Source organism: Equus przewalskii, chromosome 25, assembly GCF_037783145.1.
Source record: "Equus przewalskii isolate Varuska chromosome 25, EquPr2, whole genome shotgun sequence".
NCBI classification, from domain to species: Eukaryota; Metazoa; Chordata; class Mammalia; order Perissodactyla; family Equidae; genus Equus; species Equus przewalskii.
In genome coordinates this window covers 34,453,368-34,479,119 of record NC_091855.1, presented here as the reverse complement: position 1 = coordinate 34,479,119, position 25,752 = coordinate 34,453,368, and the positions used below count along the sequence as shown (strand labels likewise).

General features: G+C 48.5%; 1 protein-coding gene across 2 annotated transcripts in view; it reads left to right on the top strand.

Moving 5' to 3' along the window:
• FBLN5 (fibulin 5) overlaps positions 1–19,548 on the top strand; it is a 75,002-nt gene extending 55,454 nt beyond the window's left edge. For both annotated transcript variants that reach the window (XM_008530195.2, XM_008530194.2), the window contains exons 7-11: positions 990–1,109; positions 4,877–4,999; positions 6,357–6,483; positions 9,692–9,887; positions 18,582–19,548. In XM_008530195.2, coding sequence (XP_008528417.1) covers positions 990–1,109; positions 4,877–4,999; positions 6,357–6,483; positions 9,692–9,887; positions 18,582–18,743 — 728 coding nt within the window. In that variant the 3' untranslated portion in view covers positions 18,744–19,548. The remainder of the gene's footprint in view (positions 1–989; positions 1,110–4,876; positions 5,000–6,356; positions 6,484–9,691; positions 9,888–18,581) is intronic.
• Positions 19,549–25,752: the final 6,204 nt, after the last annotated feature.

The window sequence follows — 25,752 nt, the reverse complement described above, 5'->3', positions numbered from 1 at the left end:
CTAAAAGTTGCCTTGTGCCCCTTTGTGGTCCTCTCCTTAACCTACTGAACTCATAACGTGGGGAAATGGTCCTGAAGCAGGGTTGTTTTAAGGATTCAGTGAGTGTGAGATCCTTTTGTAATAATTAGTTACATTATTCATGCGTAACTGTCACAGTCAGCTTGGGCTGCCATGATGAAATACCGTAGACTGGGGGGCTTCAACAACAGAAATTTATTTTCTTGCAGTTTCGGAGGCTGGAAGTCCAAGATCAAGGTACCAGCATGACTGGGTGCTTGTGAGGGCCCTCTCCCTGGCTCGTAGATGCCTGCCTTCTCGCTGTGTCCTCATGTGGCAGAGAGAGCAAGAGAAAGCTCTCTGGTGTCTCTTCTTAAAGGACACTAATCCCATCATGAGGGCCCCACCCACATGACTTTGTTTAACTTTAATCACCTCCCAAAGGCTCCCTCTCCAAATACAGTCACATTGGGGGGTTAGGGCGTCAACATATGAATTTTGGGGAGGGACACAATTCAGTCCATAGCAATCATAAATAGAGTTATTATAAAAGTTGTCATGGTTATTTACCTGTTTACCCAAAATTTTGAAGTCAGTGATGGTGAAGGAAGAGCTAATTGGTGATGGAATGCAGTCAGTGATGGGAAAGAGCAGATGCTGCTAGAAATTCCTGTGAATGAGCCTTGGAGAGTGGACTTACTGGGAGGTGTACATGGGCACATGTGTGTCCATGTGTATTATGTGTATACATGTTGTTTCTGCCCTTCCCAACTTGTGACCAAAGAAGGGACATATGGATGGAGGCCCTGGTCCTTCAGTGAACACTTTGGGGTCTGAGCTCTCAATCTGATAGGTCCTGGATGGGGATCTTTGGTACCGGTGAATCTCGTCTCCTAGTGGTGGTAGGTTTTGTTGCCAGTACGTTTTTCTGCCTCGTTAGTGCGGATGTTCTGTTATCGGAATGGTCAGTGATGTGCTTTTGCTTTCCATAGACGTGAACGAGTGTGCAACTGAGAACCCCTGCGTGCAAACTTGCGTCAACACCTATGGCTCTTTCATCTGCCGCTGTGACCCAGGATATGAACTTGAGGAGGACGGTATCCACTGCAGCGGTAATGGGCTTTGACACTGAAGACGTCCACCAGGGCTGGGGGCACGGGGTTGGGGCTGGAGGGCAAGGGCTTCCTTCACAGGTGTTTCCTCTCTTTTCCCAGACACATCTCCACTTTGGGACATTTCCTAGTGCAATGGGGTCACAACTGCACAAAACAGAGATGAGTCACTTCCTGAAAGGTGGAGTGGAGTCCTCTCCCTTGTCATTTGACCCCAATGCAAAAACCAGTGGAGTTACCCTTTAGGGTCTGAGACGGAGTTGAAATGGGAGAGGAGTCACCCAGTTTTGCATGTTGGTTTGAGTTTTCTGTCCTCACCCAGCAGTGACTCAAGTCCTGGGGATAGCACTTCTGGAGAGCAGTGACCTAGAAACAATAGCATATCCACAGGGTAGGATTGGGAAGGGGACATTGAACGAAGGCAATCATATATGTAAGTGCAAACATTTTGGGAACTTCTAAACTCTCTACAAAATCAGTGCTTAGCTCCAGGCCTGGCACATAGTGAGCACACAATAAATAGTTCTCGAATGAATGAATGAATGATTCACTGTTGAATGAATGCATTCCTAATAATTTGTTGTGAGAACATGGATGTGGTGGCTTAGTTGAGCTTTTATAAATTCCTTCCAAGACCAAGAAGCTATGATCCTCTGCCCGTGCTAGCTTGTGGACTCTATTATAATTTTCTTATTAGACTTTCTCATAAGAAACTTGTGAGTTCTTGTCAACTCCTTGAGAATGGGGACAGCACCTTACTCAAGTAAATCCTGTCGCATCCTGCACAGAGCCACGTATAGCTCTTTCTTTCTCTCGTACAGCCTTCCTTTCTTTCTTTCCCTGTTTTTTGTAAATGTTGAATTAAAGTCAACTCCATTTCGTCCACTTTTGGCATCGTCAGCAATTATAAATGAACACAGTCCAAATTACTGATGCATTGCTGTGTTTTTCAAAATAAGTGGGCCATACCCTAGGGTGTGAAAGTCTTTTTGTCCTGCGGAGTGGACAGTTGCCTAATCCTGGGTTTCATTGTCACAGGAACTGACCCAGGTCATGAATAGACTCGTGTGATGGCTTCACTGAGGACTGGAGTGTCCAGAGACAGAGTTCTCTGAAACAAATGAGCGTCTCTCCCTAGGGCCAGGAGCTCCAGAGCCGCGAGCAGGCAGTTACAGGCAGCCTTAGACCGATTAAATGTCAGTCTCAGAAATAGTAATAAAATACCCTCAGGCATGAACAGCTACTTTCTTCCTAGATTTCACTTCCCCTGCGGCACTCCTTAGGGAATTGGGGCCAAGGGACTACGAGGTGGGAAGTTTACCATTATGAGATGGAATTCGTTTTTTCTCTAGGATTCCCTGCTCATCCACAGGGGTCTACTGACCATCTGCAGAGGCCGTATAGCAGAGTGACTCTGGAGCCGGATGGAGCCGAGTTCAAATTCTGACTCTGCTGTTTAGTGCTTTCTTTGGCCAAGTTTCTTCCTGAGCCTCAGTTTCCTCATTTGTTAAAAAACGAACACACACCCTCATAGGGTGGTCATAAAGATTAAACCAGTTGGTGTACCCAAGTGTCATTACATGTTAATTTACTTTCTCTAAGTCTAAGACACTTGTGGCTTTTCAAGGAGTTGACATCCTTGGTGTTTTGGCAGGGATTTTTGGCTGGCTCACTCTACCCAGAATGATCGTCTTGTCCTCCATGTTCACCATGATGCCCATTTTCCTAAGACTTGGAGTGACCCCTGGCCCTTGCGGGCTTTAGGGCTGGTGCAGGATAGCAGTGTGATTGTCACTGTCCCTCCCTACTTACTCACCTTCCTTTACTTCTCGTTTTCCCAGAAACCATTGCCCTCCCTGTGTTATCACAGCTGGTGTAGCCCCTCTGGGCAGCACCAGACCTTTCCTGGCTGTGTCCCCTTGTCCCTCAGGGATTTGCTAAGCCGAGCTGATCCTGGAAACCGTGGTAGGTTCTCACATGGATGAGTGAAAATGGCCTCACGTGTGCTCCCTGCTGGAAACCGGGCTTGGATTTCAGCTTTTCAGTGGAGGATGGAACCGCAAGCCCTTAGTCAAGTCTGGAGATTGCAACCTCAGGATAAATTGAGTGCGTCTGTGAGGGCCCCTCCCTGCCTAGTGGGGGGTGGAGATGAGTGCTACCCTCTCCATCTGCTCTGGAGCTCGCCCTGCACTGGGGATTCCCCCAACCTCAGGACTGCCCAAATGCACCAATTTTAAGTCCTGAGCCTGATTTCCTCAGGGAGACCTCACAGCGCTGTGTTGACGAGTGTGGGATCTGGCTGCCGGCTGGCTGGGTTCAAATCCCAGCTTTACTGCTAACTCGTGGTCTGTGAATTTGGTCAAGTTACATAACCTCTGTGAGCCTCAGTGTGGCTAGTAACAATAGCACCTCCTTCTTAGGGCTGAGGTGGGGGTTAGAGACGATGAGGCGTGTAAAGCATTTAACCAGCACTTGGTAAATAGCGAGCTCTCGGGAACTGACGGGTTTTACCACTGCTTCCACTAAAGGTATGAACGGAACTTACGAACTTAACAGAAGTAAACTAGGATGCTGTGATGATGGGCTGGGGCCAGAGACCTGCACTCTGCAAGGCTCCTGGGAGACCTGGAGGGGGTATGACCGCAGATCTTACCTCGGGGAGCATGCTTAACTTTTCAAATCAGCGTCCCAATTCTGCCAGCTTGGAACCCATCACCACTGAAGACCCCTGGGAGGGATGGGAAGGCGTTTTCCTCCTCTGATGTGAGTGGCATTAGGCATGTCACACCCAGAAGCAGCCTCCTCTGCACTGACACCCTCTCTGGGTGATTCCGGCCACCAGCGGTCTGTGAGAACACCAGAGATCAATCCGAGGACATGTCACATGGGGAAACTAGGGAAAGCCAGTTTTCGGGAAACAACAAATGAAAGAAAAACATGTTTTCGTTGGCGTGCTTGTCGAATGAGGCTCAAATGGGGGCTTTGCTGCCAAACTCTGCGTGTGATAGTCGGCTTTTCCGGAACGCCTACTTCTGCGTCAACTGCCTCGGCCGACATGTCCCATGGCTCCCCCTCATGTCCCCACCTCTGCAGCTGGAGAGCGGCTCAGCTCTGGGTTCCCATGTCCCAGGGACCACCTGAGCAGGCAGACTCCGAGGGACGATACGCCCGCCCACCCCAAGCCACTCCAGAGTTTTCTCTTTCCAGGAGGTTTTGGACACAATGACGTTTTAATATAATTGGCACCCCTTTGGCCTTCTGGATATGTCCCTTTTAGTTGCAATGCTACGAATAATATTGTTTCTCAACTTTGGGGCGATTAGTAAAGTTTCCTTTTCAGAAGAGCAGAGCCGGTAAATGTTTTCTGGATCTTGAGGAAGAGCTCTGCACATGGAAAACTCCAACAGGCAAACAGATCTCACCTCCACAGGTGGAGGGTAGCTTCACCTACAGGGCACAAGGAGTCAGTTGTGAATAGATAATGGAGCTGAGCCAGAGGCAGAGGGTGGCGGAAGCTCCCAGGAGACAGATTTTAGCTCCCTGTAGGAAGGAATTTTCTCAACCATTAGAGCTGTCCAAATATCGATGGGCTTCCTCAGTAGATAGTGAGCTCCCCATCACCAGAAGTGTTCAAGAAGTGAATTGACATCTTAGCAGTAAAGCCATCGTATGTGTCAGGAGAGTGTGGGAGTTGGAGTCAATGACCGCTAAGCTCCCATCCCCAGGTAGTCTGGGGTGTAACAGTAGGTGTGACTTGTCACCCCCAGATATGGACGAGTGCAGCTTCTCCGAGTTCCTCTGCCAACACGAATGTGTGAACCAGCCTGGCACATACTTCTGCTCCTGCCCCCCTGGCTACATCCTGCTGGATGACAACCGAAGCTGCCAGGGTAAGGCTGTCCAGGGGCAGGTTGGGGGCGGGGTTTGAGGTGGGCCTCAGGATGTCTTCACCTGGGGAATCCTGTGTGGCTTTGGGAAGGTGGCAGGGGTGAGAGCATGAGTGGGTGCTGGTGGCTTCCAGAGTGGCAGGCTCTGGGTGGGATGTCTGGGCTGGTGCCTTCCTGCCCTGTGATCCATCCTTTGGCCATAGAAAGGACATGACCACTCTCACTTTAGTAATGAACTGTGCAGATACAGGTGACACCCTCGAAGGGCAGGTCCTGCCTCCCCGGGCAGGTCTCTGCCGCCCCTCTGAGGATTGCTCCCAACCCAACCAGGACTCCTGGCGGCCTGGCCGTACTCATGGACCAGGGCCCAGGCTTTCTCGTGGCACCCGGAGGGCAGCCCAGTCAGCCTCTTTCTACTGACTTCCTAGAGAATGGATGCCAGGGAGACCTCACACATCTGACTGCTGTGTCCCTCAAAGGGTTAGGACCCCCGGCTGTGAAAGGAGTGGGTCTTGTGCAGATTGGCTGGTTGGCTTAATTTCCCAGTCCTGTGCTCCACCCACTGGGGTCAGTGGGGCAGGCTGGTAGCTGAACAATGAGTAGCTTGATGCATTTTCAGCCTCCTTGATCCTGCTGTACCCCAACACCAAGTAAGAGTTCTCTATGGCAGTGCCAAGCAATAGAAATAGAATGTGAGCTACAAATGGGAGGCACATGTGTAATTTAAAAATTTTTAGAAGTCACATTAAAAAAAAGTAAAAAGAAACAGGTAAAACTAATTTTAAGAATATATTTTATTTAGTACAATATATCCAAATATTATTTCAACATATACTCAATATAAAAATCACTGATGAGATATTTTACATTATTTAAAAAAATTTTTTTGCTGTGGAAGATTTGCCCCAAGCTAACATCTGTTGCCAATCTTCCTCTTTTTGCTTGAGAAAGATTCACCTCGAGATAACATCTGTGCCCATCTTCCTCTATTTTGTACATGGGTTGCCGCCGGAGCACGGCCACCGACAAGTAGCACAGGTCTGCACTGGGAACTGAACCCAGGCCACTGAAGCAGAGTGTGCTGAATTCCACCGCCAGGCCACGGGCCGGCCCCTTTACATTCGTTTCGTGCACTAAGTCATTGAAATCTGGTGTGTATTTTCCACTTACAGCACCTCTCAATTTGGACTAGTCACAGTTCAAGTGTTCAGTAGCCACATGTGGCCAGTGGCTTCCGCACTGGATAGTACAGCTCTGTAGTAGAGATCCAGGCAGCCCCCACCCCACTCCCACCTCCCTGGCCCAGGGCCCACACGTTGGAAGCGCTGCCCTGCTTGAGCCTCTCTACTCTGCACTCCAGACATCAACGAGTGTGAGCACAGAAACCACACGTGCATCCTGCAGCAGACTTGCTACAATTTGCAAGGGGGCTTCAAATGCATCGATCCCATTCGCTGCGAGGAGCCTTACCTGCGGATCAGCGATAAGTAAGTCCTGCTTCCCCTTGGGAATGGGACCTGGGTGAGGAGCCTGGTCCAGGAGGCTGCCATGGGGTGTAAAGGAGAGCGTACCTCCCAGGGGATTGGGAGTCTCACACGTGCACAAACACACACACGCATGCACACACACACACACACACACACACACACACTGTTCTCTGTCACTACCCCACTCATGCCAGAGTGATACAAAGATTCTCTAGAAAGCTAACCAAGAGGGGAGGCAGGTTCACGGACCTCCTCCTCCCTTTCGTGACTTTGTCCCCGGTATGCAGGGTCTTTTAGAGCCCGGCTTCTCAAACGTCCCGGCTGCAGGAGTCCCCTGGGCATCTTGTCAGAGTGCAGATTCTGAGTCCGTGGGCCTGGGGTGGTGTGAGATCCTGTCTTTCAGACAAGCTCCCAGGTGAAACAGATGCTGCCAGCCTCCCTGGACCACAGTGTGAGTCGCGAGGGGCTGGAGAGGTCACTAGAGTTCTCAGTACCGAGGGTACTTGGCTTGCCCTGATCAGGTTCCTGATGTCATAATGTTCAATGTTTGACTGAATCACCAGATGGCAAATCTTAGAGTTGAGGAGAGGACTAAAGTGAAGACAGCCTCTACCAGGGCAAAGCACCAGGGCAGTGCTTTTCTGTGCCTGACATGCCAAGAGTTCCTTTTCTTCTCTTTTAGTCCCTATTTAACCACTTCAGTTCCTGCTCAGTCTACACACACACACACACATGCACACGTGTGTGTACGTCTGCCCTCCTCTCTTTTAGTCACACGTTTACTACCCCTGAGCAGTGCTCAGCCCTCGCACTGGAAATAAAGGACGAATGGGACACACCTGTCATGCTCTCTAGGCATGCAGCATCTAAGAGGAATTCATGACTGACCAGTGTGCTTCCCGCTTCAACCACAACAGGCAAAAGAGGACAAAGCAGGGGCAGGCAGGTCCTGGAGCCATGTCTTCACTTGTCGCCAAGACCTGTGCTTCCATGCAGCCCTCTAGACCAAGGCTCTTTGATTTCCGGTTCCAGGGCCCTTGTGGCAGAGCAGAGCTTTGGGCTGCTCTTACCACCTTCCGTTCCTGGTTCTCTCTGGGTCTCTCCAGGCTGCCCTTATCTGTGGGCGGGCACTTGACCTGATTCAGCTCGCAGCCCTGAGCTGGTATTACCCGTGAGGTCCCTGACATGCCGCTGAAAATCCTGAGTGACTCCTGCCTCCGTCCCCACCCGGTCTGGCTCCAGCCGCCCCTTTCTAGCACATTTCCCAGTTCAGGTGTCCGTACTCTTGCCAATCTGGACAGAATGCTCTCTTTACCCAAGCCCTGGACTCTCCAGCCTCCTGGCTTTTGTGCACACATTTTCTGCCATATGGAAGGCATTCCTTTCATCTCCAAGTAGCCAGATCCACCCCATCTTTCAGATCCTAGTGCCAGTGCCACCTCTCCCAGCTGTTAGTGATCCTCTTCAGCTGGGAGCCATCACTCCCTCCTCCAAACTTCTTTTAAGACACAATCTTTTCTGTGTGACACACGACATTTTCATGTGGCCGTTTTGGCCCCAGGGACATTTTGACTTGGATATTTTGATGCAGCCTTAAAAAACAAACGTTTCAAAATTCTTTTCATGCATTCATTTATTAAACGTTAGTCAAGGTCCTATTGTTATGTGCCAGACACCGTGCTCAGTGCTGTGGGCTTTGCTCTTAGGAGAGTGGAGGAGAAAGACATTAAGTGAATTGTCACATAAAGGAACACATAATCATAGGTTGTGATACGTGCTAGGACCAGGAAGAGTGGAAGCTTACAAAATGAAAGAGTAGGCTGGACCTGGTCTACACCGGGGAGTCCGAAAGCCCCTCTCAGGAAATGACGTTTGGGCTGGAATGGGAAGGTGAGTTGATGTTAATAGAACAGAGTGGAAGGGCAGATGGAAGAGCATGTGCAAAGACTGTCGTCTTCGGGGAATGGAAGGAGCCCGAGTTCTGCAGCCCAGTGAGTGAAGTGGACAGTTACCTGAGAGGAGGTTAGAGAGACTGACAAAGGCCACCCTCCTTGGGGGTCACAGAAGCTAATGCAGGTGTTTAGTTTTATTCAAATGATTTATAGAATCCTTCAGCAGGATAGAGACATCCCCTGGTTTTCGCCTGACAAAGGGCCCTCGGGCTGCTGTGTAATGGATTGGAGAGAGGAGACTTGTTGGGGGGACATCACAGAGGTCCAGGTGAGACGTGGTGGTGGCCTAAATATGCAGTGACAGTGACAGTGGAGGTGGTGAGAAATGATTGGATTTGGGCCATATTTTGGAAATAGAATCGATGGGTTTTGAAGATAGATTGGAAGTTAGGGGAGAGCTACAGAAACATGACAAGGCCGACTCCCAGTTCTGGCCACCCAGGCATATGGTGACGCAGGTCCTCATCCTGTTGTGAACTCTGACCCCTACGGGGAGCCTCGGGGATGAGGTGAGAGATGGGCGCTGGCTAGGGATAAATCAGGGGTGTCTGCAACAGGCATTCCTTGGTGATAAGAGTCACTGATTCTATATTATGATGACGCTGTTGCTAGCGTTTCGTATTAGCTGCTTCGTATTAGAGTTATTTGTGTCTATGATTTATTTCTCCTATTGGCAGGGGAACTATTCAAGGTCAGTATCTTACAAATCATTTCAATGCCAAAGTGTCTTAACATTGTGTCTTATACATAGTGAATTCTGAGCTCTTGTTTATCGAATGGAAAAGATTAAATCATGTTCCACGCAGACTGGGCTAAGTGCAATAGAGAATGTAAAAGGACCGCCCAAGACCTGTTAATCTAATACAATTTCTCACTTTTGAAATTTCTTGAGTATGTGTGTCTGGGGAAGTGAAGGGCTATGCAACCAGTGGTGCATTTCACCAACTAAATACATGACAAATGTAAAGGGCGGTAGAGAATGTTCCAGTGTTCGGAAAACCAGACGTCCAAGATTTATGCTCTAGGAGCAAGAATATCTGCTTATCCAGACTAGGCCATTCTCTAGGAAGCAGAGAGCTCACCTGCATGCTGGAGAGTTTTTAGACGAGAGCCAGGAGCAGAGAGGGTCTATAGTTACGGCATTTGGATGATAAAAATGGGGCAGCCTCCTTTTCAGTGTTTTAAGTGAGGAAGTAGGTATAACCGGCATCTGGAAAGGATTTACCACAATCTCACACGATTTCCCTTCCCCACAGCCGCTGCATGTGTCCTGCTGAGAACCCTGGCTGCAGGGACCAGCCCTTCACCATCTTGTACCGGGATATGGATGTGGTGTCTGGACGCTCCGTTCCTGCTGACATCTTCCAAATGCAAGCAACGACCCGCTACCCTGGGGCTTATTACATTTTCCAGATCAAGTCTGGGAACGAGGGCAGAGAATTCTATATGCGGGTAAGAAAGGGTGGCAAGTGATGGTCACTATCTTTAATGACGCATTGTGTTGTGTAGCCTGGCACGTGCTTCTAGAAACAGGTCAGGAGGCAGTTAGGAGGGGTGGGTGTGAAGAGAGAAAAAGGGAGTGGGTGGGAGTCAGAATTGCAAGGTTCTAGCTCTTGTCACTTTCTATGTGGCCTTGTGAAAGATGCGTGTCCTCTGTCAGCCTCAGGATCTGAGGCTCCTCTGTGTGATAAGTTAACCCAAGATGCAATCGTAAGGTTCTTTCCTCCTGCTGTTCTGTGGGAGAGGCATTCACGTATCCATTTATCCATCTGCTAATTTGACAAATATTTATCAGTACCTTCTATGCACTTCTAGAAACTGAGAATACAGCAGTGAACATAGCATCCCCATATCTCTGCTGTCATCCTTATATTGCATTGGGTGCAAAGGCATTCCTCATGGAAGTGGGCTCGGCTGGCCTTCTCCAACACAGTACTCACTGTGCTGTTTAAGTTTAAACTAACTAAAGTTAAATAAAATTAAAAATTAGGTTCTCCCATGGCACTAGCCACATTTCAAGTACTCAAGAACAACATGTGGCTGCTGTATTAGCTCAGATAGAGGACATTTCTATCATGGTAGAAAGTTTGATCAGACAGCACTGACTTACCCATATCAGTAAAACATTATAGAGCACACATCCTAAAATATATTTGCCTATTTGTAAATTACGTATAAATAATACTGTGCCATTTGTATTGCTGAGCTTTGTCTCCTGCTACCTCTGGGGTGTCACCCCTCCGTAAGGACCACTGGCTTAGAGAGCTGTGTTTCACGTTTCAATGTGAATTTGAGCGCTTGTCCAAGAAGCGCATTCCAGAGCTTCCTCTCCCGAGAATCCATTTCAGAAGGTGGTGGTAAGCCCTAGGGGATCAGTTTCCTGTGGCTGCTGTAACAAATTACCACCAACTTGGTGGCTTGAGATAACAGAAATTTATTCCTGCACAGTCCTAGAAGCCAAAAGTCTGGAATCACTTCCCTGAGCTGAAATCAAGGTGCTGGCGGAGCTGTACTCCCTCCAGAGGCTCCAGGGGAGAATCCAGTCTTGCTCTCTTCCAGCTCCTGGTGGCTGCGGCATTTCTTAACCGTGCCCACATCCCTCCAGTGTTTGCATCTGTGGTTGCATCGCCTCCTTCTCTTCTGTGTGTGTCAAATGTCCCTCGTCTTATAAGGACACTTGTGATGGCATTTAGGGCCACCCAGATCATCCAGGATAATCTCCCCGAGGCAAGACCTTTAACTTAATCACATAGGAAAAGATGCCTTTTCCTTATAAGGTAACATTTACAGGTTCCAAGGATATCTTTGGGGGCCAGTATTCAGCCCACTACATCAGGAATCTGCCTTTCTAGCAAGTACAACATGTGATTCTCCAGGGGCTCTGTGGGGAGCTGGCCTCAGAAGGATAGGCCCGTGGAAGCTTCCCCCTTTCATGGGAGACGCCCAGGGGCCTGTGAGAGGCCCACGTGGCTGAGCTCTCTGCCCCTCCTCTCCCTATCTCCTGGCAGAATCTTCCAATCCTTGCCTCGGGCTGAGATTGTCTGAAAACAGAGGGATCTCAGAAGCAGCAGTTAGAACAAATTAGGAAAGGCCCCAGGGGCTGGTTTTGTGTCTGTATCCTCTCTAATACGTTTTTGGCAAGCCCCTAGCAGGACTGGGGCACATGTGATAACATGGCCTGTAGAGCCAACATCTGTGGACCAGCAGAGTCAAGGGCTTCGGAAGAAAGTGGAAAGGATTGAGGGGAGAGCTTCTGCAACATGAATAAGATGGAGCTGTGTCTATGTCGTCCTTTCTCCAAACTCATAAGCAACGGCTGTCCAGCAAAACCCCACATCTGTGAGCTTCTGTGGGCTTGCTGCCCCGGGGAGCATAAGCCTAGCCCATTGGCATTCTCTAGTCTGGCCTCTCTCATCTGTACGGACAAAGTGGGTCCCAAAGATTCCCCTCTTGGGGATTTACAATACCATCACTGATACCACCTGCCTCCATTTTTTCCCCCTCCGTAGAATAGAAGATCTACAGAAGGTGGTCTTGTCCAGGCAAGATGTCACTTACCAGGTCACCAACCACTAAAATCTCCCTAGACCCAAACAGATGACTTATAAGAGGTACCCAGTGATGGTGAGGGAAGAAGATTGTCCTCAAGTGGAGTGGACAGGACGGAAGGCCCTTCCTAGAAGCTTCCTCTCATGCCTGGATTGTCATAGCAACTAGGAGACCCTTGAAACTCACCAAGCTGAGCTGTTTGTGTCTTGTGCCCTCTCTGAGAACACTGAGAAGGGCCCTAATTCCTTGGTACCTATTCCGAGGAGGATGTCAGGTGTCGAGCGGATGTAGGGCTACTCTGAGAATGGCTGAAGGAACTTAAGGATGGGGAGGTGGCTCCTGTCTTGAAAAGTCCCAAGGGCTGCACCTGGAAAGAGAAAGCGGACTTGATGTGGGGCCCTGTGAAGCCACAGGGCACGGGGGCAGGAAGACAGAGAGAAATCTGCCAGACAAGGCAGGGCTTTCACGTGTCCAAGCTGTGCAAAGTTGCAGCGCCCTCCGCAGGAGGCCACGCATAGTCATTCTTTTTAAAATTTTTTTAAATTTTTATTTTTTTATACAATTTATTTTTACAGACTTAAGGTAGAAAAATCAGAATATACAGATAAACCAAAAAGTTAGATCAGTTGTTCTACTGTGGGCTCTGGAGCCAGGCCGACCTGCTTTACTTGCTCTCTGCAGACACCAACCGGGTAACCTTGGGCATGTTACCTAACCTTTCTGAGCCTCAATTTCCTCCGTAAAGAGGGGATAATCACAGTATTTACTTTAGGATTAGATGAGATCATCTACTTTGCACAGTGCCTGGAACACAGAAGGACTGTTTTGATCAAACCAGTGGGATCTGGTAGGGGTGACACACTCAGTCGCCTTCTTTTTCTTACCCTGCTCTCTCAAACCTGCGCACACCAGGGGGACAGCTCAGGTTGACCCCGTGGGAGTCACGGACACTTTCAGTTATTACTGAATCGTCTTGTTCTCCCATGTCCAGCCCGAGCTGGTTTAAGTGGAAACTTCAACCTCTCAGCTCTCAATCCCCGCTCAGAGGCAGGGGGGGGCGGTGGCCTCCTTACCGCCTTCCTCCTCCCCTCCCCTCGTGGACAGAACTGCCTCTGGCTCCTCCTCCCGGGTTGGGGGGTGTAGATGGTGGAAGGGGAGTGGTTAGGGGGGCTTGGGTCTTACTGGATTGTTGCCGTTGTGAGCAGGCTCTTTCTGGGGTGGAGACGCAAATGCTCTTGCTTTCATGGGATGCTTTGTGGGGTCTATGGAGGTCTCCCTGACGCCTGAGCACTGACTGTTTCCTGGGGTGGGTGACAGGGCCTCAAGCTGGCCGCCTGCCACCCCAAACCTCTCCACCCTCTTTCTGGTGCTATGTCCCACGTAGACTGCCGGGGTCCAGCCTTGGCAGAGTCCAGGTTTCCGCAGGAGAGACGGTGTCGGCGAAAGTGTAAGTGCTAGACCTGAGACTCGACGCAGTTGCAAGCAAGTCCAATTTATTTCAGGGACAGGGTACACTTATATAGGAAAAAATCACACGAGGTGGTCTAGCTATTGTCGTCATGGGAACAATAGATGAGGGGCAGTGCGTGACTAAAGGTAATAATCAAAGGTGGTTGTCTACATCCAGATGTGCAGCATACATATCGATTGTTTAGGAAGAGGTTACATAGTTTCAGCGTCTTCAAAGAAGTTAGGAGGACAGTGAGTATATAATTAACGGAATATAGACCCCTGCATCCTTGGGGGCTGCTGTTTGTTCTTTGAGATATGTTTATTGCTAGTTCTGCCTGTTTTTACAAGGCTTCCAGGACAGAGGGAAGACGTTAATCAGTAATAGGCTTTAGAAAGGAGGACAAAGGATTCTGCTGAAAGAATTATGCTCCCTGGAGAAGTGCCTTGCACGATTCTCCTTCCATTGCCAGACCTTGTCACAATACAATGGCAGCTAGATTGGGGGAAAGCTTCCCACAGTAGACTTTCTGTGGGGGGTCTGGGGGGCTCTCACTCTGGCAGGTGGACCTTACACGAGGGCCTTGAGGACACCAACACCCAGTTCCCCTGCAGTCCCCGCCCCTCACCGTGCTGCCAGGCAGCTCTGGGGCTCTCTTCACTAGACTTCTCTCTGCATCTTTACACGTCGGGGTACCCACATCTCTGAAAAGTCCTCTCGAAACTCCCTTTTGCTTGAGGAGGGGGCCGGTAAGTGTGTTTAATTCATGTATATAGGCTGGAGGTGGTGATGGAGTGTGAGAAACAGATCTGGCTTTGGGCCTCTGCTTTCAAGTCCTGTATAGTAGCAACAGAAACTACACAGACAGCATTGGCAGCAAATTCTATACAGTGCTTGACATGTCCAGGCACCGGGCCAAGTACTTTCCATATATCATTCCTTTCATCTTCACAACGATCCTGTGATACAGGGCCTGCTGGACAGTCCCACTTTTACAGATGAGAGCACTGAGGCACAGAGAGGCTAGGTAACGTGCCCAAGGTCTCACAGCTGGGACGCACCGGAGCAGGATTCAAACCCAGGCAGTCTGCCAACAAAGTCGATGTATACTCTTACACTTCTCTTTAGGATGTAGGGTATTTCCACCTACTCTTCTAGTTTTAGGGTCTCAGCAGAAGTTGAGATAACAAGAAAAGTCTACTTTAACATCCCCTCAACAATAGAAAGTATTCAACAAGCATTAGTTCTTATTGTATTGATAGTGTTTCTGCTGCTACCGCTGCTGCTGCTGTTGTTAGGAGGTTGCGAGCTCCTGGGCCCTGGAGAAGTTGGCAGTGCTGCCTAAGGGACTGGAGCGTCATGTGGGAGATGGGAGTCAATGACCATTCAGGCCCTTCCACCCAGAGTCTCACCGATTGTGCTACAAGCACTGGGAAGAGCTTCATCTCACCTGGGAGGCAAGCCACACACACACACAGCTGTGCATGCACACATACACACGCACACACATGCAACCACCCACCACACGTGCACCCACTCATGCAAGCGCACACATATACATGTGCCCACCCACTATATGTGTACCCACTCACGCAAGTGCACACATGCACACACATGTACAGGTACATACACACATGCACACACACGCAAGCACACATACACACGTACCCACCCACCACATGCACACCCACTCATGCAAGCACACACATACACATGCATCCACCCACTACATGCGTACCCACTCACGCAAGCACACACATACACACGCACATACACAGGTAAAGGTACATACACATGTGCACACACACACGCAAGCACACAAACACATGCACCCACCTACCACATGCGCACCCACTCATGCAAGCGCACACATACACATGCACACACACACCTGTACAGGTACATACACATGTGCACACACACACGCCCCTTTCATAAGCCCTGTTGGCAGTCTGTCTCACTCTGAGCCCTGGACAGAGGACTGGTGATTGGCTTTGGCCAGGTGACTTGGGGACACAATTAGGGCCAGAAGAAGGAGCCGGGTCACGAGATCCAGACTGTGCCAAAGTACGTTTACTCTGTGACACACGTGGGGCAGGTGGCAGGGCCCAGGGAAGCTGACTTGCTCCTGCCTGGCTGCTTGCCATGTGTCAGACAATGCCGTCCTGAAAGCTGATTCAGAACTACCCGAGTGTCCGCGGGAGCATACGTCGGTGGGCTGTTTGCAGCCTGCTGCCCCTGCGGTCAGCTCCGCTGGCGTTCAGTCACTCGTTCCTTCTTCCGTCACCAGCATTAACTCAGCACCAGTACAGAGGCAGCTCTGAGTCAGACACTGAGAGTTCAGGAACAAACAGGATGTGGCCTCTGCCCTTGAACCCATGCTGTTGTGGGGAGGGGCAGACGACCAGGCAGACATTTGCAACGCACAGTCGTGGTTCTCAGGTTGAGTAAGTGTGGTGGGACGCTCAGGAAGTTGAGAGGTACTGAGACCTTATTACAGAACACGGTGGTTAGAAGCATGGTTTTTGGAATCCGGCACTGTTAGTACCATGTGCTAGTTCTGTGACGTTATGGAGTGTGCTTAACCTACTTACATTGTGGGGTTATGAGGATTAAATAACAGATGTGTGAAAGGTTGTAGCCAAATGCCTGGTATCAACCACCACCATCATCACCGTCACCACCATCATCATTTTGCACCAGTAACTACCAAGTCCACCAATGACCAGGGACCTTGGGGGGCCTATTTAATTAATGCCCTTTCTCTGCCCTAAAAGCCTAGGGAGGACTGGAGGTGGCTGGCTCTGCTGTCCTGGCAGGCACTCGTGTCCTCCCACGTGCTTGTGGGCAGGTCTCTCTCAGGCTGCTGCAGATCTGACCCTGGTGGAGATCGGACTTCCTGACCTCTAACGGTTACTTCCAAGTGGGAGAGGCAACGATCCTCTCATACTCTGGAGAATTTTACCAAGAAAGCCCAAAGGAACAACTTGGAAGTTTCCACTTTTTCCATTCCCCCTCCCAGGCTCTTCGGATCTCCCTCCAGAAGGCTGCCCACGGCTCAGTCTTCAACCCTTGGCCTTTATTCCTGTGAACAGGGAAAGCTGGTGGATATTTGTCTATGTAAATGCTGTGGGCATTTCCCTGTGTGGCTGTACCCATGAAGTCCTGGCCCAGAGCTGCAAAGTTTTGCAAGAGATGACAAGGAAGTCTGAGCGATCCTCTGCGTGCAGAGGTGCCAATTGCACTGATGCTGACGGGAACAGAGGGAGCTGATGCCAAGAGGAAATGGCGTGGTTGTCAGGCCGCTGATAGCCCAGCGGACAGGGGAGGTCCCAATACCTGGCCAGTACCTACCTGCCCGTCCCGCCCTTGACATACCTGTGGCAGCTCTTCAGGATGAACTTTATGGGGAGCCCTCCCTTTATGGAGACAGATAAATTACCTGGTGTGGCTTTAAACAAGCCCTCTTTCTTGAATTTGCAGAGCTTGTTGCTTTCAGTTTCTGGGCACAATGCTGGGCTCTGCCACTTGTAGGAAGCGACTGTCCAGCATCTCCTTGTTCCCTCATGCTAATTCCTCTTCAAAGCTTGCTATCTGGCTGTTGCACTGACCCCTGAGCATCTCTCCTTAAGGGCAGTGCTAGGGAGAACTAAAACACACACCAGTCTCTTCTGATAATTGTGCAGTGAAAATGGCCTGGGGCTGGGGGTCAGACAGAAAGACCCAAATAGGATCCCTTGGCTCTGATCTCGATTAATTGGGAGACCCTAAGCAATTACTTAAACTAACTGGGCCTCAGTTTGCCTGTTTATAAAATGGGGAAATAATGAGATGCACCTTTAGTATGGCATCCAGGGTCCCCAGACTGGGTCCTGGGCTTTTAGATCAGCCCTTCGCAGTTGTTCACGTGCCCATGAATCACCCGGGTCTTGTGTTAAGCTACAGATTCTGGCTCAGTAGGTCTGAGGTGGGGCCTGAGATGCTGCATTTCTGACTAGCTCCCTGGCGATGCTGATGCTGGGTCCAGGGGCCCCACTTTGAGTGCAAGGCCTTTTAGGGTTTTGATGAGGATTAACTAAGCACCTGTACATACAAGTGGCTGCAAGAGTGCCTCACGCATGGTGGGTGCTCAGACGATGTCAGTCTCCTCTCCCCACCTCCTCGAAAGTTTTAGAAAGTGATTCAGTGGAGAAGAGCTCACATAAATGTATTAGGACCATGGTGGTGTGATCACCGATGGTCAAGCGGAAAGTGACTCCAGTGTCTAGACAGGAGCTCCAGCAGGGCCTGCACGCCGGAACCACCTGGAGGCTCATAAACAAATGACACTTTCCCCGGGCCTCAGCCAGAAATCCACGGAAGCAGAAAATCTTGGAATGGGCCCCTTGGAATTGTTAGTTTAAAAAAAATGTCCTAGGTGCTTTGGGGGCTGTTGATTTGGGGGCTACTGATCTGGTACAAACCCTCATTTTAGGGATGAGGCCCAGAGAGGTGAAGTGACAGCCCTAAGTCACACAGTTAATTTGATCCATTATTCATTCTTTCACTCCAGACAAATTTACTGAACACTTACTGTTTGTCAGGCACCACGCTGGATTCTAAGGGGGATTTGGAGGTAAAATATCTGACCCTGGTCCTTTCTCTTATGGAGCTCATAGTCTAGTGGGACCTAGCCGTCAGACACGGACCAAGAAAATGGAATAGACGATGACGCATGGTAATAAGTACTTTCCAGCCTGTGCAAAGCAGAGGGTGTAGTGGCAGAGGGTCACAGGGGGCCCCAACTGAGATTGGGGGAATCAGGGAAGGCTCCTCTGAGGAAGTGATGTTTCAGGGGAGACCTGAAGGGTTAGCAGGAAAGATCCAGGTGGAGCAGGGGCAAAGCCAGGAGAACAGCATGGCACCAAGCGGATGCCAGTTCCACTGCTGTGGGCAAGGGCGAGTGCCCTGATTGAGGCTGCAGAGGCCAGACACCCGGCCTTCTGCTTTGGGGATTGTGCGGGAGGCCCCCTCTCCTGATGGACAGCTGTCCACTTTCCTCATTTCTTACCTTCTCTGCCGTTGCTCGACAGCTTTCCGGGTCAAGCTCAGTTGCCCCCTTAGTTCAGTCAGGCCTTCACTAACTGGTCTCCCGGCTCTGTCCACAGCAAACGGGCCCCATCAGTGCCACCCTGGTGATGACACGCCCCATCAAAGGGCCCCGGGACATACAGCTGGACTTGGAAATGATCACCGTCAACACCGTCATCAACTTCAGAGGCAGCTCCGTGATCCGACTGCGGATATACGTGTCGCAGTACCCGTTCTGAGCCCGGGCTGGCGCCCCCGACACTGCCTCTCAAGCACCAAGGGACAGGAGAAGAGAAGAAACAGAGGGAGGATGAGAGCGAGACAGACGTGACGCCTTTCCTGCTGAACGTTCCCCGAGGAGTCAGTGCGGACGTCCTGACCCCACCTGTGTTATTGTACATCTGTCACTCTGAAGGACATGCTCCCCCCGGTTCCTACGATGCAGTTATTGAAACGTATTATCATTGGCACGCTGACCTGAGATCGACGGTGGTTTTTTTAGGGACTTCAGTATATTTTCATATTTTTCAAAAAGAATAGATTAGGTTTGCTGGAGTCTGAGTCCACATTCAAAGACTGTGAACAGCTTTCTGTCGCCTCTTCCACGCCTTCTTTCTCTCTCTCGCTGATCGCTGCTTTGCCAAGGCCCAAAGAGCTCCTGGGGATGCTGGGTAGCTAATTTGCTTCTTGTCTGTACAGAGAAGGCGATGGAAAGAAACCACGGCAGGATCTAAGGGTTTTTAAAGAGTCTATTTGAAAACCATGTCTGGTCTTTTCAGCCATAAAAGGAGTTTTAGTTGTCCTTAAATTTGTATAACTGTTTAATCCTTCCTTGTTCATTTTGAGTATTTTTTTTAAATAAGTATTAGAATGCCTTCAAAAGGCCTTAAGACACATGCTATGGTCTGTCTTCCCAAGCCCAGTCTTCTCTCCATTTTAGCCCAACGTTTCCTTTGAAGACCCCTTCATCACGCTTTCTTTGGAATTTTTATCCAACTGGGTTGGAAGGCAGAGGTCTCGAAACTGATTAAATATTCGAAGAGATGTTGTGTTTGGTTCATTTTGACATCATAGATGAGTTAGCATTGGGGTTTGGTTCTAGTTCACTGGAAACCCTTTTGCTGTGTGCCAGCCTCAAAAGCTCTCTGGAGAACTCGATGATGATTTATACCTCGGGCTGATGATGCGGGGGAGGGCGGGGAAAGAAACGGGGGTGCTGAAGGTAGGGGAAGCATTAACCCTGCATCATATGTCATTCGATTAGAAAACAACGAACAGTCTCTCTGTTACGTGGATTCTTTTCAGGGACTCCTCCAGGACGGGAATGCACCCAAGTTACTTTAAACCAGTGATCCTCACCCCTGACGGCACAGCGGGATAACTGTGGCGTTTTAAGACAAAAGCTGATTTCCTGGGCCTCGGCGCCAGAGATTCCGGTTTAGTTCATCTTAGGTACGGCCCAGGCATCGGGATTTTTCTGAAAACTCTAATAGCTGGAGTCGAGAGTGCTTTTTTTTTTAATAAATCCTGTAAAGAGAGGGGGACAATTGTGGCCCTGACCACCTTGCCCTCAACATCTTTTCCTGATCAGGGACTCCGGATTTCCTTCAAGTCTTAGAACCCCAGGCAGGCACAAAGAGAGCTCATAGTGCGAGTCACAGACTAGGGAACAGGTGGAGACAGCTGCCTTGTGTTCCATCCCAGGAGTCCACCTGAGGCTTCAGAAGGCGAAGGCACACTCCCTGATGGCCGAAGTTGGGTCTATGGCATAGATCTGTGGATGCTCCCATTCTATTTATTGGGGGGGGGGGTATACTTTTTAAAGACCTACTACGTGCCGGGAACTGTGCCCTGGATTCTCAGGGTTAATAGAGGTTTCATAGATCCTTAATAGGTGGTTCTTCAGTAGAGGGAATAGCATATTCAGCTCCCTCACCCAGAGAGCATTTCTCACACCCATTCTGCACACCTAACTCTGCTGCTGGCTTGGTTATTTTTTTCTCCAACTAAAACTGTGCACATCCAAACCATTTCCCATTGTGCCCCTTCAGCCAGGTCCCAGTGATGTTAAGAATAAAATCAACATCAAATGGCTCAGGACGTCCCAGCTTCCTAGCTTGGAAGAGAAAAGACAATTTCCTACAGATTTGCTGTCAAGCGGGCCCAGCTCAGCTCTCTGCAAAGAGCAGAAGGTGGCCGTGAGCCTGGGGCTCCCCTTGCATGGGGAGGCTCAGGTGTCAGGAGCGAGTGTGAGTTAGGAAGGCTGAAAGTTTACGTGAGCTCTGCCCTCAGCAGCTCCCAATTACTGACTCAAGGTCCAACACAGCACGAGGGTAAGGTTTCCCTTCATTTCTGAAAAAGAAGGATGGGAGGCTTTGTCTTGGTGACTTGAGGACCCATTGGTTTCAGAGGTGCCACGTTTGGAACCAGACCCGAGTCTCTAGGGCTTGCCTTTTATTTGTCTGTGGCAAAATGTGGCTTCCTGCTTCTAAGAAAAAAGGCGCAGAGAGACTTGTAAAACCCGGCTCAAAGGGCTTCTTGGACCTCAGATGGCTCTTTCCAAACACGGTCTGATGAGTTCAGTGTAAATGAATCAGAAGCATGTGGGATCAATTTACCTTAAAATACACTTGGGCCTCAAAATTAAGGGAAAAACACCCTGGGGCAAAGCGTGTTCTGTAAAGCCAAACTCAAAACATTTGGGAAACAGTTACAGAGGCTCCCAGAACCCGAAAAGCTGTTGGCTTCACCCACTTCTTGAGAATAGTCGGATGTTATTGTTTTCACAAGATTGGGGATAAGCTTGTTCTTTGAATCACAGCATTGTGCTTCCCTGAAGTCGAGTGGGGCTGGCTGCTCCCTTGGACTCAGATATCTGGGCTTGTCACGCCTGTCCCTGGTCAGCTTTGCTCCATCCCCAAGCTGGGCCCGGAGCTTGTCATATGAACCCTGCTCTGTCCTGCTCCATCAGGTCCTGAAGAATGAGGCGTTGTGTGGTGGAGGGGGCGCGGGATTAAGAGCTGAGACACCTGCAAAAGTCCTTGAGTTACCACCTAATCTTCTGAGTTTAAGACTTATGAAAACTTCCATTCAGCTGCCTCTAATTCTGAAGTCTTGTGATTCCTTGAAATGTACTTTGGGGATGACAGCCAGCATTTCCATTAAACTGCAGTTTTAGAGTTTCACACGGGTGTGCCAATCATAACACGTCCTAATTGGCAGGAGATCCACCTACCTGTTGCGTCTCAGGCCTGGGGAACGTACTTAGAAATTTTCTTAGGTAACTGTCTTGGCCCTTGGGGTGTAATTTTCCCAGATGGTGAAAACATTTAAGTAGGTCTGATTCCTTCATTTTCAGTGGTTAAAATGTATTTTCGTGGCCTGAGAGTTTACTGTATATAATAAGTTCTTCATCTGGATCAGCCAAGAGGGTCACCCAGAGAGATGACACGACGAAGGAGCGGCTATTTTTTCCTCCCCTCTCAACTCATGAAATCCTGTTTGTAAGAGATTTTTGTCTGCAGAGGAAAACACGATTTGGTCCAGCACCCACCCACCCGGCTTCAGTTGAGCCAGTTTTTGGATTCAGAAAGATGAACAAGATAGATACAATCCACTGACAAGATATTTATCCCAGGGTTTATGCTGCCCGTGAGACAAAACTGGAATACAGTGTGAGAGATGCGTTTTAGCAGTGTGGACAAAACGATTTTGATTAGATTTTAATAAGTATTAAGATATACCTATTTTCTACAGCAAAAATTCTTATGAACATCTACAGGCAAATATTTGAAATTTAGAATAAGATCCCTCTGCTTAGAATGATTAAATACATTGAAAGGAACCACAAAATCAACCTTGGGTGAAATTTTTCTTTCTTTTTGATCCAGTTTGTATATACTTTGAAATGCAATGCTTTCTTTTCTGGGAAAAAAAACAAACATTTAGTAAAACTCTTATTATTTTGGAATTGGCCAATGCTCATCAACTATGACAAATGTGCAGATCATTCCTTATTGATATTTAGGTTCTCAAAGTTCTTAGTGCCTTTTGTTAACAGCTGATATCTTCGTTAGAAGCCCTGAGTGTTATTAAAAGATATTTTTTAGAAAAATAACCAAGAGGCTTCGGGACAGAGGGAGTGCATAGAGCCAAGATTTATCACTTTGATAGCTTTTGTGGTGATGACAAGCTCCGGTTAGAATCTTTGACTGGCTAATACTTCCTACTACTACTAAACCTTCAACAGCAGCCATCAGTGAAAGAAACCACGCAGCCATCAGTGAAATAACTATCAGGGTGAGAAAGTAGGTGTCAACACAGGAATGATCTATTAAATTGCCATTATGGGTGTCCTCTCATAGAGGGGAGGGACGTGTTGACAGGCAGAGACTCACAGCACTTTTTTCAGGAATTTAAAATATTCTTGAACAATAATGTAAGATGAAGGCCAGGGTAAATTGCACATAGATGCAAATGCCAAGGTCATTGTGATATTTATCAAGATTCCATAAATTATTAATTTACTAATACCGATTTAGGGTCACAGAATCGTCGGATAGCTTGATGCCATTTAACAGGAGTTTTGGGGAAGGATTGTTTTGGTTTCAAGCTCACCTTTTTGCTCATTCTTGTTATCCATCCTTCCACTCGGAGTGCATTTGCTGTCACAGAACCGGCTTATATCGCAAGGTAGCTGCTATCCTTGAGGTAGGTGCCTTGAGTTCTTGAGTTTGAACGTACAAACCATTTATAATGTATCCTTAAAGACGAGCATGGATTGCTGTTATGTCTATGAAATATAACATCTCCTGCTTTTAAAAATTTTTACCAAAAAAGCCACCCTGGTAACCAAGCTGCTGTATTTGCAAAAAACTTAGCTCCTTACAGTGATCCTATTCTTACATTTTTGTTTTGACTTATTTTCTTTTGTTCTTTTAGTTCAACGTTGAAAAATACCCCATGGAGATTTCCACCCTAAGCCTGGCATTTCCACACAGCACCTTGCCAGTCTTTCTGAAAAGCAGAGCTAGGGGCCAATAACATTGCTGCATTTTTATGTGCAAAGCCACCACTGAAATCAAAATCTTCTTTCAGTAAAACCATGGTTAGTCAAGAGGATCCTTTCAGCTCAGAATTTATGCATATTTGGGGAGAGCTGGACCCCCTTGCTTCCTGCTTTTTTTCCTGTTGGAACTTTGGAATGTGTTATCTTCTTAGGGCCCTCAGTAGGACTTTAAAAAAACCTCCGTGGCACCATTTTTCGTCATAAAGGCCAGGACTTTTCATGAGTAGGGGATGAAGAGTTCCCAGGTGCACTGCAAGAATTTGGGACAATGGGGCACACCGGAAAGGAGCAGGCTGCTTCATCTGGAGCAACTGTAAAAATGGGGCAGGCCCTGGGAGGAGAGGAAGCTGCTCCTTCCAGCTAATACTGAGGCAATACTCTGCTAATACTCAGCTAATAAATACTGTGTTCTTCACACTCATTTCTTCCAGCTGCATGCTTCCATCTCAGGAAAACGCCTCAAGGCTGCTCTCGTTCTTAGTTTTCTCCAGATTTCCCTCAGCCCCACTCCACTCCTGTGCTGGTTCTTCAACAAGCTGCTGAAGGCTGAGGGGGAAAGAAGAGGAGGAGGATGGAGACGGAGCTGTTCTCTTCTTCTTCCTCCTGAGGCTGAACTCTGATTCCTCGCTTTACTTCCGAGGAAGGTCGTGGGCTGGGGATTGGGAGAATCCTTGGCTCCTCTCATTTCTTCCCTCCTCTCTTCTCTCTCTTCTTTCCTTTTCTGCCCTGTCTCCCACCCCCACCACCTGATCTCCATCCCAAAGTTGGACGGAAGTGGTCAGGGCGAGGTCCCGTCCGCTGAAAGCACAGCTGGGTCCAAGGGGCAACATACAAAGCTATTTATGTATTTTGACTTTGTCTCCCTCCAGCTCCTCTTTTCTTCTCTCCCAAGCACACAGAACCTCTCCCCAGTCTCCAGAACATCCCTTCCTGAGCAAAGCCACGACTTCCTTTTCCTTGTTCTTTTTCTGCTGTCTCTGCTCAAAAAACAAATTAGCACTACCCAATGATCTGACCCTGGGGCTTCTGTGCGGCTGTTCTTCATGGGGATTCACTCTCAGGGTCCTTTCTGATCTCCAGTCTCTCTATTCCAGGGTTGACCTCCTTCATTCCAACACCCCTGGTTCAGGAGCCAGGCTACCCCCACTTATTCCCACAGATACACTTTGTAGAATCTTTTCAGCATTCCCTTTGTCCCTAGTCCATCACGGCGTCTAGTGGCTTGACATGCTGCCTATATTCCTCACATAATCTGGAGCAGAGTTGCTGGAAAAACTGGAGTCCCTTTAAATATAGGACAGTGCAGGGTCTCCAGAGACTAGAGTCTTTTTGCAATAACAAAAACCCTTACCTTTCTTTGTAAAACATAGTCTAGTACTTCGCAGATTATAGAATTATTTATCCAAACTAATCCCAAATAGTACATAGTGTGGTTTTATGGACAGGAGCCTTTTTTCAGACCAAGCTATATCTTGGCGACTTTCACCTATACACCACTTTTTCACAGTGGAGTTGATAATTGGCTATGACTTACAGGATGATCAAGAATTCCTCAAGCATAGGCACGGAAGGGCACTGAGAAGACCAACATGTTTGGAGCAGAGGATGCAGGGGTGTGTGTATGGCCAGGAGCAAAGGAAGTTGAGACCAGATTATTTATGGCCCTGTTCATCAGAGTTGGGACCTTATTGCAGAGGCCAGCATTTCGCAAAACACTCGTCCATGGAGATGCTAACCAGTGCCCCAAGATCAAAGAGTTCACTTGTTTAATTGGGGAATCTGAATTCTTAAAGATTCACAGTTAACATTAGAGAAAGGCTCTGAGAAGTCCTGCAGTAAATAGAAAACACATTTAATTTTGTATAAAAGTTAATCAAACTTATTTGCAAGGGACATGTTTTTCCCCCTAGAACAACGATCAACGCCTTCAGGAACAATTTTCCTTAGGGTTGGGAATTGCTGCTGTCTGCTATGGAGAGCTATGGCAGGGTTTTAATTTTACTTTGTTTTGCTTTTTAATTAGGGAAGAGACATGGTCTTATTTTTAGGCACCACTTTATAAATGGTGCATGAAGATGGGAGAGATGGGAGTCAATAAAAATATTGCAATTGTTCACATAAGTGATCATTATCACTAAATTGATCTTTCTAAAGAGTAAGGCTGACTACTTCCTTGTTTA